The following is a 17697-nucleotide window of genomic DNA, read 5'->3' on the forward strand; positions in this document are numbered from 1 at the left end:
TGCTGACGGCAGGTCTCTCTGTAATACTGGGGGTATGTGTGTGCAGGCTGGATGGGAATTGTTTTGCAATTCAGTCGTGGCAAGGCTTGCTTGCTTGCTTCCTTCCTTGCAATGCGTGCTTATTCAATGTGCTATTACTTCATGCCCATACTTCCATTTTTTGCCCTTGTCAATGTTACCGGAAAAATCTGAGGGCTCCCTTGGACAAAAGCAAAGACACCAACCAGGATAACTTGGAGCAAAACAGCAGCCTGTAGGCTTGGCCTTTATTGAACTGTTGCAACAGGGTGTTCCCCTCACTTGCAGGAGAGAGGAAAGACCCAGAAAGATGGTCTGCAAGACCTTATAAAAACTTTTGAAATTCCCATCCTCTAGCTCAAGCCCACCCCCAGAAACACCATGCATACATTACAGAAAGGAGGGGGTTGGCATCATGCATACATTACAGAGAGGAGGAGTTGAGGGAGGAGTTGGTGGTAACCTGAGTGTCCTGTCACCTGGCTGGTTCCTCCTTTCCCCCTCCCCATGAGTACTTTCCAGGTGACAAAGGGGAGTTTCCAGTTTCCTGCCCACAGAGGGAAGATCTGATCATTGTCCTTTGTTTCAGTCCATGCTGAATCCACTCCCATATTCAAGTTCTTTGTGATCTTGATGGTCTTCTGTCTGGGATCATCAGGGTTGGCATAGCAACTGGGCAGGGCTCCTGTGGATGTGCTGGGATGGTGAAGGGATTATGGTTGACCAGAACCAAGCCACCCCCCTTTGATAGTCCTTGTCATATGGCAGGGGTCTGCAACCCGCGGCTCCGGAGCCGCATGTGGCTCTTTTACACCTTTGCCGCGGCTCTGGGGCAGATACTAGCGAGGGGAGGAGGCGCATTGTGCACCCTGACACTCCCCACTGTGGCGGGCACTGTACTGGCTGTGACGTCGCATGGGGGCAGTGCGTGCGTTAGTCACGCACCGTCCTGACGTCACCTTCCCGCCCGCCCGCCACATTGTAAGGGGCATGTAAGCTGGTCACTGCATTGAAAGGGGGCATGTACGCTGGTCACTGTTTTGAAGGGGAGTGAAGAACACACACACAAAAAAAGGTAACTTGTTAATTTAACGTTTATTTCTATGAGGAGGAGTAATTCTGAGGGGTCAAACAAAGAAATGATAAAAAAGTGACAAAAAAGTTATTTTTATAATGACGAGTTTTGTGGCTCCCAGTTTTTTTTTCCTTCAGAAATGGGTCCAAGTGGCTCTTTTTGTCTTAAAGGTTGCAGACCCCTGTCATATGGAGTAAAATAAAAATGGAACAGTGCAAATCCGATGTATGGTTGATTTTCTATGAATTTATAACAGAAATGTGGCGTATGTAGTGTGTGAGAATGATTGGGGTGGGGGGGTTCCTGCTACACAGCTAAAATAGAAACAGCTAAAAACCTAGGGAGGAGGGTGTGTGTGTGGGAGAGTAATCCTTAAAAAACCCCCAAAACAAACCCCAATTAATAAGGTGCCACAAGTGATAGGATTTAGAACAGTCCAACGGTGCATTTTTTATATAAATTATATTTTTTCGGGGGAAAATTTTGCGTGATTGTTTTGATTTAAACTGCAGAACCCATTGAAATTATAGACCACACATCCTTTTCCTCATTGTATTCGTTATTATTGTATTGTATTATTATATACACAAAATTTTCACTAGTAAACTGCATTAGCTGTGCCATACTTCCTTGTTGACAGTTTACTGACAGCTTCAAACCGTTTCCTATTTAATTCCTTCTCCCCCCGTAACCAGCTTTGCCGCTATCAAAATTCAGTTAAGAAAGTAGAATAAAAGAGCAAATAAAAGCAGCAGCTACATCTGAAGGCTTGAACTATACAGCCCACAATCCATTGCGGCTCCCGCGCGTGATTTGCGGCCTGACTCTCAGACAGACTCCCTTTTACCCAGCCTGCCTTGCGAACACGCCCCTTTGCCCCAGGGCATCCTGGGAATTGAAGTCTTCCCCCCTTCTCAGCTCCCACAAGTTCTGTCGGGAAACCCACGAGTCGGAAAAAAACTTTCCACCCGGCCTGGTCAACACGCCGGGGCGGGCTGTTGCCCCGGGCAACCAGCTCCTGAGCCAACGGGAGCCCGGCGCGCTGTGGGTGGTGGGCGGGCCTGGAGGGGCGGCGGGCCAATCGCGCGCTGGTGGGCGTGGCGCGGGTCTCCTCGGGCACCTTGTCCCGTCTTCTGCTTCTTTGCGGCCTAGTCGGCGCTCGAGTGCGCGACCCTCGCCGGCAGCCCGGTCATGATGGGCGGCGGAGGCAGCGCCCCGCGGAGGGTCACCTTCGAGGCGGACGAGAATGACAACATCACGGTGGTGAAGGGCGTCCGGGTGAGAGAGAGGGAAGGAAGGAGGGATGGAGGGAAGAGGACAGGCCGACCTTGCAGGGCTGTCGTGCACGGGAGGGCTGCTGCCTTGACCTCCTCAGCTGCTGCTGCTCATTTACTACGTCTCTTATTTTTTTGTGATTTTTTAAAATTAGTTTTCAATTGCAATAATCCAATAATCTCATTATAACAACGCCATATTATAATACAATTAGCAATACCTATCATTCAATAAAGGTAAAGGGACCCCTGACCATTAGGTCCAGTCGTGACTGACTCTGGGGTTGCAGCGCTCATCTCGCTTTATTGGCCGAGGGAGCAGACGTACAGCTTCCGGGTCATGTGGCCAGCATGACTAAGCCACTTCTGGCGAACCAGAGCAGCGCATGGAAACGCCGTTTACCTTCCTGCCGGAGTGGTACCTATTTATCTACTTGCGCTGGTGTGCTTTCGAACTGCTAGGTTGGCAGGAGCAGGGACTGAGCAATGGGAGCTCACCCCGTCGTGGGGATTCGAACCGCTGACCTTCTGATCGGCAAGTCCTAGGTGCTGAGGCTTTAACCCACAGCGCCACCTGCATCCCTTAACAACGCCATATTATAATACAATTAGCAATACCCATCATTCAGTAAAGGTAACGGTAAAGGGACCCCTGACCATTAGGTCCAGTCATGACTGACTCGGGTTGTGGCGCTCATCTCGCTTTATTGGCCGAGGGAGCCAGCGTACAGCTTCTGGGTCATGTGGCCAGCATGTCTAAGCCACTTCTGGCGAACCAGAGCAGCGCACGGAAACGCCGTTTACCTACCCGCCGGAGCGGTACCTACTTATCTACTTGCGCTGGTGTGTTTTCGAACTACTAGGTTGGCAGGAGCAGGGACCGAGCAACGGGAGCTCACCCCGTCGCGGGGATTCGAACCGCCGACCTTCTGATTGGCAAGTCCTAGGCTCTGTGGTTTAACCCACAGAGCCACCCGCGTCCCGTCCATCATTCAGTACCCATCATCAAATTATATAATTTAGGCCCGCCCCCGCATGCTAGAATTGATGCTTTGGTGATTTTGTTTATTTCTATGTTCCTATATATATATATATATATATATATATATATATATATAGTATATATATATATATCTTAAATAATCTTTATTTCATATTGAAAAAATTGCAACGAAAACAAACGTTAAACATTACGCCCACATCTTCGAAAAAGAAAAAGAATTACAAAAAGAGCAAAAATATAAAAAGAAAAAGAAAAATATATATAAAAAGATAAAAAAAAAATGTTCATGTACACAGTTATTCAAAGGATACAAAGAGTAGTTGGATTTTTCTATACTCCAAGTTCCAATATCTTATCAATTTCAATTACACTCCAGTCAAGATACAACAACTGCAGCATTAACAACTTCCATTCGTATTGGCAGATTAAATGATTTATAAAACTATAAGTGAGACACTCAAACCATATCCTTGTTCATCCTGTGTGTGGCCGTTATTCTGTCCATGGTGTTTTCTTCCTGTCCTTGTAAAATGTTATGTCTTATCTTTTCCCAGCTGCTGCTGTTCTCCATTATGCCTTGGGCGGAGCTAATATCTCATTGATGTTTCAGAAATTCTCCGTTGCTCCGCCTTGTGCTTCGTGGGTCTCTTGTCTTTTGGTCTTGCAAGGGTCTTTGGGGAAGGCGTTCGAATCTGGCACTGTAGTTTCCCATCTGGCCCTGTACTGTCCCTCAAGTTTTATTTAGTTATTGTAAGCCGTCTCAAGCATGGTTTATAGCTATGGAAAGGTGGCGTGCAAATGAGATGGCCCTGACAGCTGAGGTCCTTGACAGGATCCATCTGTTGCAGAGGCACAGTTATGGCTAATGACTCATCTAGGGCTCCTGTTTTTCTGAGTTGACGAGGCCTTTTTGTCTCATGGCACCTGGAGGTGCACCTCATGGGACTGTAGCATTGCAGAGTGGGAAGGGACACTGAAGGTGATCCAGTCCGACCCCCTGCAATGCAGGGATCTTAACGGAAGCACCTGCGACAGATGGCCACCTGACGGTTGCTTTATAAACCTCTCAAGGTGTAGAAAGTCTGCAGTCTCTCACGGGAGTCTGTTCCACTGCTGAACAGCTCTTGCAATCCAAAAGTTCTTCCTAATGTTGAGTTGGAATCTCCTTTCTTGTCATCTTTCTGAGTACAATTCAAAGTGTTGGTGCTGACCTTTAAAGCCCTAAATGGCCTGAGTCCAGTATATCTGAAGGAGTGTCTCCACCCCAATCATTCTACCCGGACACTGAGGTCCAGCGCCGAGGGCCTTCTGGCAGTTCCCTCCCTGCGAGAAGTGAGGTTACAGGGAACCAGGCAGAGGGCCTTCTCGATAGTAGCGCCCGCCCTGTGGAACGCCCTCCCTTCAGATGTGAAGGAAATAAGCAGCTATTTTATATTTAAGACATCTGAAGGCAGCCCTGTTTAGGGAAGTTTTTAATATTTAATGCTGTATTGTTTTTAACACTTGATTGGAAGCCGCCCAGAGTGGCTGGGAAACTCAGCCAGATGGGCGGACTATAAATAATAAATTATTATTATTATTATTATTATTATTATTATTATTATTATTATTAGCTCAAATGTTGCAACCTTTCCTCATACAATATATTCCTAATAATAATAACAACAGCAATAGGTTCTGGTCTCTCCCACTACACCACACTGGCTCTTGAATGACTTTGAAAGAGGGTTGGACAGATTCACAGAGGAGGGAAAAGCTTTCAGTGGCTACATGCCGGGATGGATATTATCTGCCTCTATTGTTGGAGGTTGTATACCTCTTCATGTGTGGCTCACGGGCTGGCTGTTCCTCACCTCTGCACTATGCCAATGAGAGGCCCAGACGACAGTAGAAAGAAGCAATTCCTGCCACTTCCAGCTCACTTGTTTACTTATATTCTCTTTTTATTGGTAACACAGTGGTCTGAATTGGGCTAGCTGCGTTGCCCAGAGACTGCGCAACCACAGTGCTGGAGAGTGAAAACCTTCAGTGAGTAATCTGAGGAAATGGTATCCTGCCACTCCCTCTGTTCACTCATTCCTTTGCCCTCTCTAAGCAGCCAGAATGGGACCAGCACCAACTGCTACACTTTTAAGAGAGAAATCACAGATGTGAGCAAGTGAGTGGTGCCTGCAGTGACTGCCTCTGCTTGCTCTCTCTCTTTGGATAGTGCAGAAGGAAACCACGGCAGTGCCTGTAGATAGCACTCCCAATTGCTTCACCACCCATAGAGCTAGGTCACAGGTGAGTGAGTTGAGGTCTGAGCTTCTCCTTGCAGGAGGTGATAAGATTAATCTTCACATTGTGAAAAGTTTTGCATGCTGTTTTCTGCTGTTACAGTTCAAGCTGCTTTTCAAGGCACAAGAACAGGCCAGGCCAAATATTTTCCTCTGCACGTGGACCTTTTGCCCGAACCTTTATTTTAAGTTGAGCTTGTGCAGTCCAGGTGCATAGTGCTCACTGGTAAATTTTGCCGTTAGGCAACATGGATAATTTCAGTTTATGATGCCCAGGGAAACATTCACTCAGGTTGTTAGGTTCTTGCCTGCTCAGAGAGACTGGCCAGTTGTTCTAGGCTATGGTAAAATACTCTCAGAGTGGGCAGTTCTGCCCTACTGCCTTGAAGAAGCTATTTGTAAAATGCTGCTTAAAAAAAATAAAGCTAGATTCCTAGACTTGTCCACCTGCTCTCCCATAATCAGGTGATCCAGTGGGTAGTGGTAGCAACTTAACTGCTTTAACTTCTGCATGGTAGTGATTTCCTTGACCAATCTCAAATCTGGAAAGAAAATGCCTTGGCTACTCTAGTGGGAGACAAGACCTGCTGGATCAGGCCATTGGTCAATCTTGTCCAGCATCCTTTTCCCACCGTGGCCAACCAGATGTCTATGGGAAGCACGAAAGCAGCACCTGAGTGCAACATTTTACCTGCTTGTGACTCCCAGCAACAGATGTTCAGAGGCATATTGCCTCTGACAGTCGAGGCAGAACATATTCCATCATGACTAGTAGCCATTGATACCTCCCATGCCAGGAGATTATTAACATGGGCACCTTGTCTCTGCCTATCTTGCTTTCTACACCACTGACCCTGGTATCCATCAGAATAGCCTGGCAGGATTCGACAGATTATATCACATTTCACTATTTCTGCTCCTTTGCGTCAAATCTGCAGAGGGTTTCCGTCTTGCTCCTCTGACTTGCTGCTTTCTCTTCTTCTCCTTTAACCTTCTTGTTTTTTCTGTTTTAACCTTGCCCTTTCTGCTCTATTGCAGGATACACAACTCTCTCATTACTTAAATATTTTTAAATGCATGTTCTCACATTGTCACGGCAGGGGAAAATTTTGCCTGGCTTGCAACGGGGAAATTTGTGGGCGTGAGATGAGCAGAACAGGTGTCTGGCTGTTCTGGTGTGATCCTCTTCAATACAGTGCTGCTTATGATTCAGTCTGTGCTGAAACACAGGTCTTAGTGAGGTCTCGCTGAGAAACATAGCATGAAGAAAACTTAAAGGTTTCTAGCTTGTGTTAATGTTGCTGCAAGGAATGACGGAACACATCTTCTAGTCTTGAACTGTATAAACTTTCAACAAAGGCTGTGATTCTGTACATACTTACCTAAGTGTAACGCCCACTCAGTGCAGTGGGAGAACTTCTGAGTAAACATGCATAGGATTGCAAGGTAAGCCTGCAGTCAGGCACATTGTTGCTTGGAGGCAAGTGCCCTGGAGCTAGTTTATTTTCTAATTAAGCACAAGGGTTTGTGCAAGACTACACAGTTGCTTGATAGTAAACCATACTGAACGCACCAGGTCTTCTCTTAGTGAGCTTGCAGCAGATCAGGCTACATATGGTTTGAGGACGGCAGTTTTCAAAGCTAGGAAGTACAGTTATGCCTTGGTTGTCAGAACGCCTTGATACTCGTATGTTTCGGTTCCCGAACGATCGAAACCCGGAAGTGAGTGTTTCGGTTTTCAAACTTCTTTTGGAAGCCAAACATCAGCCAGGGCTTCTGCGGCTTCTGATTGGCTTCAGGAGCTTCCTGCAGCCAATCAGAAACTGCGCTTTGGTTTCTGAACGTTTTGAAAGTCGAATGGACTTTCAGAACGGATTCCATTTGACTTCCAAGTTACGACTGTAATAGCTAAAGTTTCTTATGATAGAGCGGCATCCTTGTCAGTAGGGTAATTTTTACTCAGTTCCAAATGACTCCTCTCCCTGGCACCTAGCCAGAGTTTGAATTTGAGTTGTAAAGCGCCATAGGTGATGGTTTGAGGAGGGTGGGTTTTTTTGTGTTTTGTCCCTTTATCTCCTCCTGGCTGCTGGAGCAGTTTTAATCTACTTTATTGTAGTGGATTGTATCTTGAATGGTTTGTTGTGAGGCCCCTTAGAGAACAATCTTGTGGAAGGGTGGGATACAAATATTTTCAATAAACACAGACGATAATGAACCCTGGTATTAGAGCTTCTAATGCCCACCTCCCAGTGTTTGTTTCCTTACCTTGTCATGTCCCTGTACTTATATTTTCCTTTTGTCTCGACGACTCCTATCCTTTCCTCAAAGAAACCTAGCGAAGGGCCTCTCTGTGCCATGGAACCTGGGGGGTCATTGTTTCTGAAGCTTATGTAAAAGCTCTTACCAACAGCACTTCAAAAGAAAAATGAAAGGCGAATGATGAAACAGGGAAATATTGGGGTGGCACCCGAGGAAGAGATTGTTCCTTCTGTCTCTTTGATTTCCTCACACTTCTCCTGGCCCCTGCTTTCCGTTAGTCTCTGCCAACTATTCTTTTATTCCTCCTCCTCCCTTTCTTCGTTCACCTGTAAACAGGCACGCTTGTGTCCCTGTGACACTAACGCAGCTTGAAGTCCTGTTTCCGTCAGAAACTGTAGAGTTGATACTGGATAGCACCCGGGTACCCATTGCTGCAGCAGCGTGTTAATTTACCAAGTAGCCAAGGAAGCCTTGCCTGTGGGATAGTGTGCATTAATGTTTACCTTTGGGAATTTAACGTTTACACATATATTTCATTTATTTATTTACCTTTTGTTTGTGAAAATATTTGTATACCACTATTCATTTTGATTTTATTTTTTTGAAAAAATACCAAAGCGGTTTGCAACAATAGAATATAAAACCATTTAAGAAAAAAAAAAACCATATAAAAAAGTTAAAATCAGATGATGATTATGGAAAGATGTATTCTTAATGGCCTGCATAGGCAAGCTAATATATCCTGTTAGTCCATGAAACTGATATTTCTGCAGCACAATGGAACTCTCTGCCTTAGTTTGGCACATGCATCCCAGTTCTAACCACACTTGTATAGCAGCCCCAATGATTTAAAATGTATTTACTTATGCTGAAGTTTTTCTAGGATTGCAGCCTTTAGGTTGTTACCGGAAAAATCCGAGGGCTCCCTTGGACAAAAACAAAGACACCAACCAGGATAACTTGGAGCAAAACAGCAGCCTGTAGGCTTGGCCTTTATTGAACTGTTGCAACAGGGTGTTCCCCTCACTCGCAGGAGAGAGGAAAGACCCAGAAAGATGGTGTGCAAGACCTTATAAAAACTTTTGAAATTCCCATCCCCCAGGTCAAGCCCACCCCCAGAAACATCATGCATACATTACCGAATGGAGGGGTTGAGGGAGGAGTTGTGGTGGTAACCTGAGTGTCCTGTCACCTGGCTGTTCCCCTGCCCATGAGTCACTTCCAGGAGACAAAGGGGAGTTGGCAGTTTCCTGCCCCCAGAGGGAAGATCTGATCATTGTCCTTTGTTTCAGTCCATGCTGAATCCACTCCCATATGCAAGTTCTTTGTGATCCTGATTGTCTTCTGTCTGGGATCATCAGGGTTGACATAGCAACTGGGCAGGGCTCCTGTGGATGTGCTGGGATGGTGAAGGGATTATGGCTGACCAGAACCAAGCCACCCCCCCTTTGATAGTCCTTGTCATATGGAGTAAAATAAAAATGGAACAGTGCAAATCCGATGTATGGTTGATTCTTCTATGAATTTATAACAGAAATGTGGCGTATGTGGTGTGTGTGAAGTTTGTACAAACAGAATGATTGGGGTGGGGGGGGGTTCCTGCTACAGGTAGTAGCTGCGAAAGCATGCTGTAGTCAGAGCGTCAGAGCAGGACCTGGGAGACCAGGGTTTAAATATCTACTCAGCCATGAAGCTCCCTGGGTGACCTTGGGCCAATGATCTCGCACTCAGCCTAACCTGCCTCACAGGGTTGTTGCGATGATAAAATGGTGAGGAGGAGAAGAATCATGTATACTACCTTGAGCTTCCTTGGAAGAGAAGGTGGTATATAAATGTAACTGATGATGTTGATGAATATGGTGTGTTTTTTGCATTGTGAAGATTCAAGGCAGAGGGCCTTCTCGGTAGTGGCACCCGCCCTGTGGAACGCCCTCCCACCAGATGTCAAAGAGAACAACAACTACCAGACCTTTAGAAGACATCTGAAGGCAGCCAAATTTAGGGAAGCTTTTAATGTTTAATAGATTATTGTATTTTAATATTCTGTTGGAAGCCGCCCAGAGTGGCTGGGGAAACCCAGCCAGATGGGCGGGGTATAAATAATAAATAAATTATTATTATTATTATTATTAAGGGTGTTTTTAGCTCAGATAGGCTGGGGCAAATGTATTTCCAGGACTGCCAAAGTGTTCTTGTTAGTTGCTTAAAAAAAGTGTTTATCAGATTTTGATTCCTAAAAGAATGTGTTTTCTGCTGCTCAGAGCTAATAAAAAAATGGAGAAAAAAGTACATTATACCTGGAGCTAGAACCAAAGACAGTGTGGGAAATACATATTTTGATAAGCCAACTTATGATGTTTTTGTGTGTTTCTTTGCTCCAATGTCTTCCCAGCTGTCTGAAAACGTCATAGAGCGTATGAAGGACCCTTCTTCAGCAAGTGGGAGGTCTCAGAAATCGGGCTCTGGTGGTCATGGCTTGATTGGAGGCACTTCAGGTATGTGCACACTTCTGGCTATAAGAGATCAGAATCAAAATGTAGTTCTGAAATTATTTTAGGAAACCCTGAAGTCTTTTTGCAGAGCTGATTCCAGTCATTCGTTTGCCTTCTTTTGACTTTCTGCAAGAGCGGGATGGATTTTTTACGATGCTTTTGTTTTTAAGCACCCTACTGAGTTTCTCCCTTGTTGCTTTCTTCTTCAGCTGCACGCAGACAAGGTTTGCTCTCTGCTGTACTTTCACCTTAAGACATACTTTGGAAATCTGACTTTGCAACTTATGCATTAGAAGGTGATATGTCTGCTTTAACTCTGGGAGCCGTGAGGATCCTTAAAAGATACTCAGCAGAATGTGCACCTGGAAGTTAAGTTTCATGCACATAGTTTGATCTGTGGGACTACCATGGAAGCATACTTCCTGTGCCCTCAGTAGATGAAGATTTTCCTGTGGGAAATTGCCTATATTTTGGTAGTGCTAATTAGCTGACTCTTATAATATACCACCGTCTTCCTCATTTCCAGAGCTGTATTGAAACTTTTAAAAACATCCCCACATCAGAAAAGGGGACAAATGTATGTTTAGAATCATAGAATTGTAGAGTTAGAAAGGTACATGAGGGTCATCTAGTCCAGGGATGTCCAACAGGTCGCTCGCGATCTACTGGTCGATCCCTGCGTGGTTTTGGTCCCTCTCAAAGCTAAGCAACTTATGCTTCCCGAACCCCCTAAAAACGGGGCTTTCCCCCTCCCTAAAAAAGCTCAACAGCTTTGACCTGAACCCCAATAAAACAGGGGTAGATCACTGCTAGCTTTTAATTCTGTGAGTAAATCGCAGTCTCTTGGAAGTTGGCCACCTGTGATCTAGTCCGACCCCCTTGTAATACAGGAATCTTCTGTCCAACGTGGGGCTCAAACCCACGACTCTGAGATTAAGAGTGTCCTGCTCTACTGACTGAGCTATATCCACAAATGGTACTTAGGAAGGGCCAGTGATGCTGGCAGAATTGGGGTAGGGATAACTGGTGGGTACATCTGTCTCTCACCCTGAAGTTCGACGCAAGCTAGTTTCATCTTGTAGTGCAGAGAACAGCAGTATCCCATTTTTAAGAGATGTTCATAGGCGTCCTTAAACAAGGCCGTTGCAAGTTATCAAAATATTTGAAGGCCCCCTCCTCCCATACTCTCGAGTATTTCTATCCTACGATTGCGCTTGCCAACGTAAGACGCATCTATTGATCTCAAGTTGGGCAGAAATTAAGTTACAACCATAATAAAGAAATCCCTAGCCTGCTTCTTGCAAACATCGTCTTTCAGTTATTTGAGAAACTTTAAACATACTGAAATATTTAACAAGCACAAAATCTTTAAAGTACATCTGTCATTCTTTCCTAGGGCTGTGTGATGACAAGTAATTCGATCAGTCTACTTCGAGTGCGTTTCTTGAATGCATGTGCTAAAAGCAGCGCTTAGTCATAATAGACAAATTTAATGGCTTAATTTATTTTTTTTAACACGACTGGATTCCTGAAAAGTCAGTCTATTCTTTAAGGGGGAAGGCACAAAAAGGTTATGAAAACGGAAAAGCGTTAAGGTTGCTGTCTTTACAATGTGGGATCAGTTTTCAGCGTATGCTTTCTCTGTTGTGGGTTTTCATTGAAGGATCAGTTGTTGCCATTTCCCTTTCTCCGTTGTGGAGAGCTTTCCATCTGTGGCTCTTAAAGAGACTGGCAATTTTGAACTTTCAGCTGAGTGGCATGCTTTCTATATGGGAAGTTAGGTTAGGCTGAGAGCTGTGACTGGCCCATTGGCATCCAGCGAGCTTCATGGGCGAGCCTGGATTTGAATACAGGTCTCCATGGATTGTGCCACTACATCACATTGACTGTCTCAGTTGCACATGTGCAAGTTCTCTTGGTAGGTGAATTTTGCCTGCTCCCCAAATCTTGCAGCTGGCTGGACGTAGGGTGTGAAAGTATAGTTGCCACCTACAATGAATGACTGGCCTTTGACATTTGGAGCTATTTGATCTTCATATCATGTATTTATAGCACACTGCATTCTAGATTGTGTGAGTGGCTAATCCTGCCTGTGACTGTAGGGTAGACTGCATAGCTTTCTGTCTATCGTAGTGCTGTGATCTTCTGTTCCTCATTGTTGGTCCTCCATTGCCACCTGTGACATCTCACTCAATGTGCCTCAGGCTGGTGTGATTAATAATAATAATAATAATAATTTATTTATACCCAGCCACTCTGGGCAGCTTCCAACAGAATATTAAAATACAATAACCTATTAAACATTAAAAGCTTCCCTAAACAGGGCTGCCTTCATATGTCTTCTAAAAGTCTGGTAGTTGTTCTTCTCTTTGACATCTGCTGGGAGGGCGTTCCACAGGGCGGGTGCCACTACCAAGAAGGCCCTCGGCCTGGCTCCCTGTAACCTCACTTCTCGCAGGGAGGGAACCGCCAGAAGGCCCTCGGAGTTGGACCTCTGTGTCTGGGCAGAACAATGGGGTGGAGACGCTCCTTCAGGTATACTGAATATATTATTTCCAGAATAAGCCTCTCCATTCTCAAGGGGTACTTCTGTGATTTTTGCACATGAAGGTTTTTGGGTGGGGGCAAAGTGGGGAGGGGAAGTAAAACAAATTTTGTAAGTACTTTTTAGTGAAATGTTCTGGAACTAACCGCAATAATGATAAATTATATTAGGAAAGATAACAGCTGTTATTTCAGCCAGCTTGAAGTAAAAGGGGTGCCACACTTGCATGTCACATTTTAATTACCTTGAGATTATTTTTTGAGATGAAGTTGCTATGTAATGATTCCGAGTAATAATTCACAGAGCCTAACTTGATGGCCAAGAAGGGCAGAACACATAAATGTATGAACATGTTGAATATCTCCTGCTACTGCTGCTGCACAGTGATATGGACTCATTTTGATATGAAAGCCATATTAGTTCTTGTGGTCCTTGAATGAGCAGATGAGGCGAAGGGACACGGATACCATCAAGAGAGATAAGTTTAATTTTGCCTGCAGCCACTTAGGTTTGCATATAATGGACTTGGCTCTGATAAATGCAAAAGTTGTTCTCCTTGTGATTGTGCATACAAATTGAGCAATACTGCACTCAGATGGCTTAATGGTGCCTCACTGGTGAGAAGGGAGATCACACATGAACTTAGGCAGGTAGGTAACTGTTACCGGGAGAGGTCACAGCTTCTGCAAAGTTCACCTTTACTGGGAAAGAATATTTAACAAAGTATGAAGGCTGGAGAAGTCACAGTCAGTTTTTCAGCTGAAGGTGAAAGGAAGAACAGACTTGATTATAAAAATCAGTGTGTAGCAAAGTTTCATGTATTTGTTCTCTCTGTGATGAGGACAAGTGCAGTGTGTGCATTTATTCATATATGTATGATTTATATATGGGTGGTTGGGAAACTTAGAGGCAAGTTAAAAGTTGGTTATGTGATATATTTTGATAGACCATCACAGAAAGATAGGCAGGTGTTTGAGTTTCACTCACCTTGAGGCAAAATGAATAAAAATAATAATAATGACAAAGGCTCTTGAATAATAATAATAATAATAATAATAATAATAATAATAATAATAATAATAATTTATTTATACCCCGTCCATCTGGCTGGGTTTCCTCAGTCACTCTGAGCGGCTTCCAACGAAAGATTAAAATACAACAAAAGATTATTTTTGAACTCAGCTTTGGTTTCTCACATGGCTAGTACTTTACACTTCTTCTTGGTTGCAGAATGTAATTCTTGATTGCTTTCAGATTACAGAACTAAACATTAGCTGAAAACCAAAGTGAAACAACTGACAGCAAACAGTGAATATGCCTCCGACCTAGGCACTGCTGAATAGCCAGGAGATTAGGCTTCCCCGGAAAATGTACAATTTAATACCAAATTCTTCAAGTTGGCGTGCCATATCTTGAAAGAGAGAGTCCTTTCCCCCTCACTGTGAGACTGAGGGGTCAAAGGTTGTAGTTCATTAACAGTTTCTATCCAAATGCGATATTAGTTTTAAATGCAGTGTAAGGAGTCTCTATGGGAGTATATTGTATTTAAAAGTGGGGTATCAGAGTTTTTAGGGGGCTAACCATGTTGGGATAGCTAGGATAGCAAGCTTGTTGGTTTTCGAATGTCTTATGTAGATTTTTCAGTTTTGTTGTTCTGTATGGGACAATGACAATAAAGATTATCGTAATCATTGTTTTGCATTTGTGCCTGTTGCCCAGGCCTCATAATGCATAAGCACTCCTCTTGATGCACCAGCTCTCCCTTGGAGACATCGCCTGGTGAGCTGCCTCCTTCATACTCTCCAGCAGGCCGTGCCCCGGAGCTCTCCACAGGCTTGGAAGATGAAACTCCTGGGTCTTGCACCTTGTCAGATCCTGAGGCATCTGGGAGGGCTTCTTCAGGTGGCCTCTGCTACATAATCTTGTCCTCCCTGTCTCCCCTCCCATGGCCTCATCCTCCCCATCTCCCCTTCTGAGTCCTCATCCTTACATGCCCCCTTGCTGCTGACCTGAATCCGAGGGCTCAGAGAGAACCATGTCAGTGGCAGAGTTTAGCAGGGCTGGCAGTGAAGGGCAGCGCTGTGCTGGCATTTAGGTGCTTTGTGTAACTGGAGCTTTGATCCTAGCCAAAGCCATGATTGCAGCTTTGCTATGGAAAGCTCACTTCTGTTTTCACGTCCCTTGGCTTTTGCTGTGATGGAATAAAGCACAGTTGATTCCAGTTGGATGAGGTCTTTGCGACTTTGCTTTCCTGGGCTGTATTCCTGCATTACCCAACAAACCAGCCACAGAAGAGGAACGGAGATCTTCTCTGGAACAGAAAATACTCTACGGAGCTCTACGTGATAAAACAGAAGATGGAAACAGATGAAGTTACAAAGGCAAATCTCAAAACTGTTTTGGTCACGTCAAGTCAAATAACTTTAAAATTTGCATAAAATGGTATCAAGACACCAAGTGGGACAAAAACCAGGACACACAAAGTCAGCTGCCCTTATTGTATTAGAACTTCATCAATGCCCCTTTGATTTTCTGTGCTTTGACTTTCACTGCCTCCATATGAAAGGTCCCACTCTCCAGAGCTTGCTTCATCCTCCATGCTTCAACCACCCTTTAGGACAGTGGTTTTCAGCCAGTGTGCCGTGGCACCCTGGGGTGCCTTGAATGATGGTCAGGAGTGCTGCGGGCAACACTGGCCTCTGTCCCTCTTTCCTTCCTTCCCTCCTCTGATGCCCTCTCCCATCTCTGCCTCCCAAAGGCTTGCACGTCTGTTTGTTGCAGCAGCCCTGGCTACAAGCTCAGGAGGTGAATGGTGCCTCTGGGCCTGGCCAGGGGGTGCTGGGTGCCAGGAGCTGAGGCGGCCTTGGAGTAAGCAAGCAAGCAGGCGAGGGAGCCCAGCCAGCCAGTCCACCAGCCCTTGCTGTTGGGAATGGACAGACTAGTGGGAGGTCGGGTAGGCAGGCATCATGCTGACGTTTCTTGTGCTTGCTGTGTGCAAGGCCTGCCTGGGAGCTGAGTGCCCGGCGCCAAAGGGCAGCCTTTCCGCCATGCAGTTCCGGCAGTGTCCACTGCTGCCACTTCTTCCTCCCAAGGTGAGAAAGATGGTGGCCTCACATTCACCTTCAGCCCATTTCCATTGGGCTGCTAAGGCTGGGGTCATCCTCTTCATTGGTCCTTGTGAGTCAGGGTGAGGAGGCACCTCTCTTTGGGGTGAGGGGTGCAGCTCAGAGACCAGGGGCAGCAGCAAGAGGGAGAGGAGAGGAGAGGAGGCTGAGGGAACCCTCCACAAGGAACAGGGTTTGAAAAAGCGTGAGGGGCTGCCAGCTCTGCAGGCAAGGGGTGACCTAACAGGGCTCCACAGGGGTGCTGTAGAAAGAATATAGTTGCTCAAGGGAGCTGTGGACTCCAGAAGGTTGAAAGCCTCTGCTTTAGATAATTGAAGATGGCCAGCCTGAGGTATGTCTTCTATTGGAGGACCTAGGGTCACTGATACTGGAAATTGGTCCCTTTCTGTTCATTCTAACACTTCAAAAGTGTCCACAAAAGTGGAGAAACTCATCTGGTTGATAGCACTTCCACTGCATTTGTGCAAATAAGTATACTGACCCTTGGAAATGTTTACAGGACTCTTCTGAAGGATATATAAATTATGTCGGAATACAGTATCCAGCAACTTCAGAGCCTGCACATTATATTTATTGTCCAAAGAATAATGAGAGGTTAGGAAGACACCTTCCAAGCTGACCCTAAAGGTAGCAAGAAACCTGCTGCTGCTGTTCCAATTTGGGCATTAAAATCCCCACAGAGAAGTATAAATGCTTCGGGGAATTTATAACTGATCTGCTCCAGTAGGGATGTTAAATCTGACCAAATCTTGGTTGTCAGTGACAGACTAATAGTAGCGGGAAGGTAGATGTTTATACAGAAAAGAAAGATTCCTAATTCAGTTTTAATTTGTACTGGCAAAATGTAATTATTTGGATTTCCAAAATCTGCTATCCAAACTTCTCCAGCCAAATCAAGTGATATAAAGGACGTCAAGCCCCTCTTCCTCAGCCCTGTATAAATTTATTAACAGCTGGCTGCTAGCTAAAAGATTTATAACATTGTAAGGTGGGGGGGGGGGCGGGGCGGGGGTTAAAATTCATGAGACCAAGTCTCTTGCAAACATATTATATCAAATTGCTGGAGCATATGGATAAAATCCTTATCTGCCTTTTTATTATCCAAGTCCTCCAGGTTCCAGGAAAAAAAATGTTAATACCTTTCTGGATGTTTTCTAGTCAGTTGTGATATCTTAAAGGGGAGAGGTAAAGGTGTTCTAATTTGCTTTACTATAATTACCCCCTAGGCTGTGGCTTATTTTGAACATTTGTTAATGGATAATCCCTTTGATTTCTGGAAAATAGATTGTTAGCAGCATACCTGGCCATATTTTTCTTGAAATTCTAAAGTGGTTTCTGACATGGCATGGGGTCTGCTGTTTAAAAACAGAACAGAACAAAACAAAAAAATCTGTTTGGGCAGAATGAAGCTCTTGAGTGTGCTCCAAATAGATTTTAAGATCTTTGATTTATGTGAGTAGCACAAACTTGGGACATCATGTAAGTATAAGGTGGCAACAGCTTAAAGCAGGGACCTCCAACTCCTAATAGACTGCAATCTACTCACAGTATTAAAAAAAACTGGCAGTAATCTATCCAAAGTTGTGGAGCTTTTTTTTAGGAAGCCAAAGTTGGGGTTTTTTTTTGCTTT

At 44.8% G+C, this 17697-nt stretch overlaps 1 protein-coding gene across 1 annotated transcript in view; it reads left to right on the forward strand.

Moving 5' to 3' along the window:
- The first annotated feature begins 2177 nt into the window (after window positions 1-2177).
- CHCHD3 (coiled-coil-helix-coiled-coil-helix domain containing 3) overlaps window positions 2178-17697 on the forward strand; it is a 213968-nt gene continuing 198448 nt past the window's right edge. Inside the window, exons 1-2 of the mRNA XM_083461611.1 lie at window positions 2178-2371; window positions 10298-10400. Of these exons, the coding sequence (XP_083317737.1) occupies window positions 2285-2371; window positions 10298-10400 (190 nt within the window). The 5' untranslated portion in view covers window positions 2178-2284. The remainder of the gene's footprint in view (window positions 2372-10297; window positions 10401-17697) is intronic.

The sequence above is a fragment of the Podarcis liolepis genome (assembly GCF_965112155.1).
Source record: "Podarcis liolepis genome assembly, chromosome: 10".
NCBI lineage: Eukaryota > Metazoa > Chordata > Lepidosauria > Squamata > Lacertidae > Podarcis > Podarcis liolepis.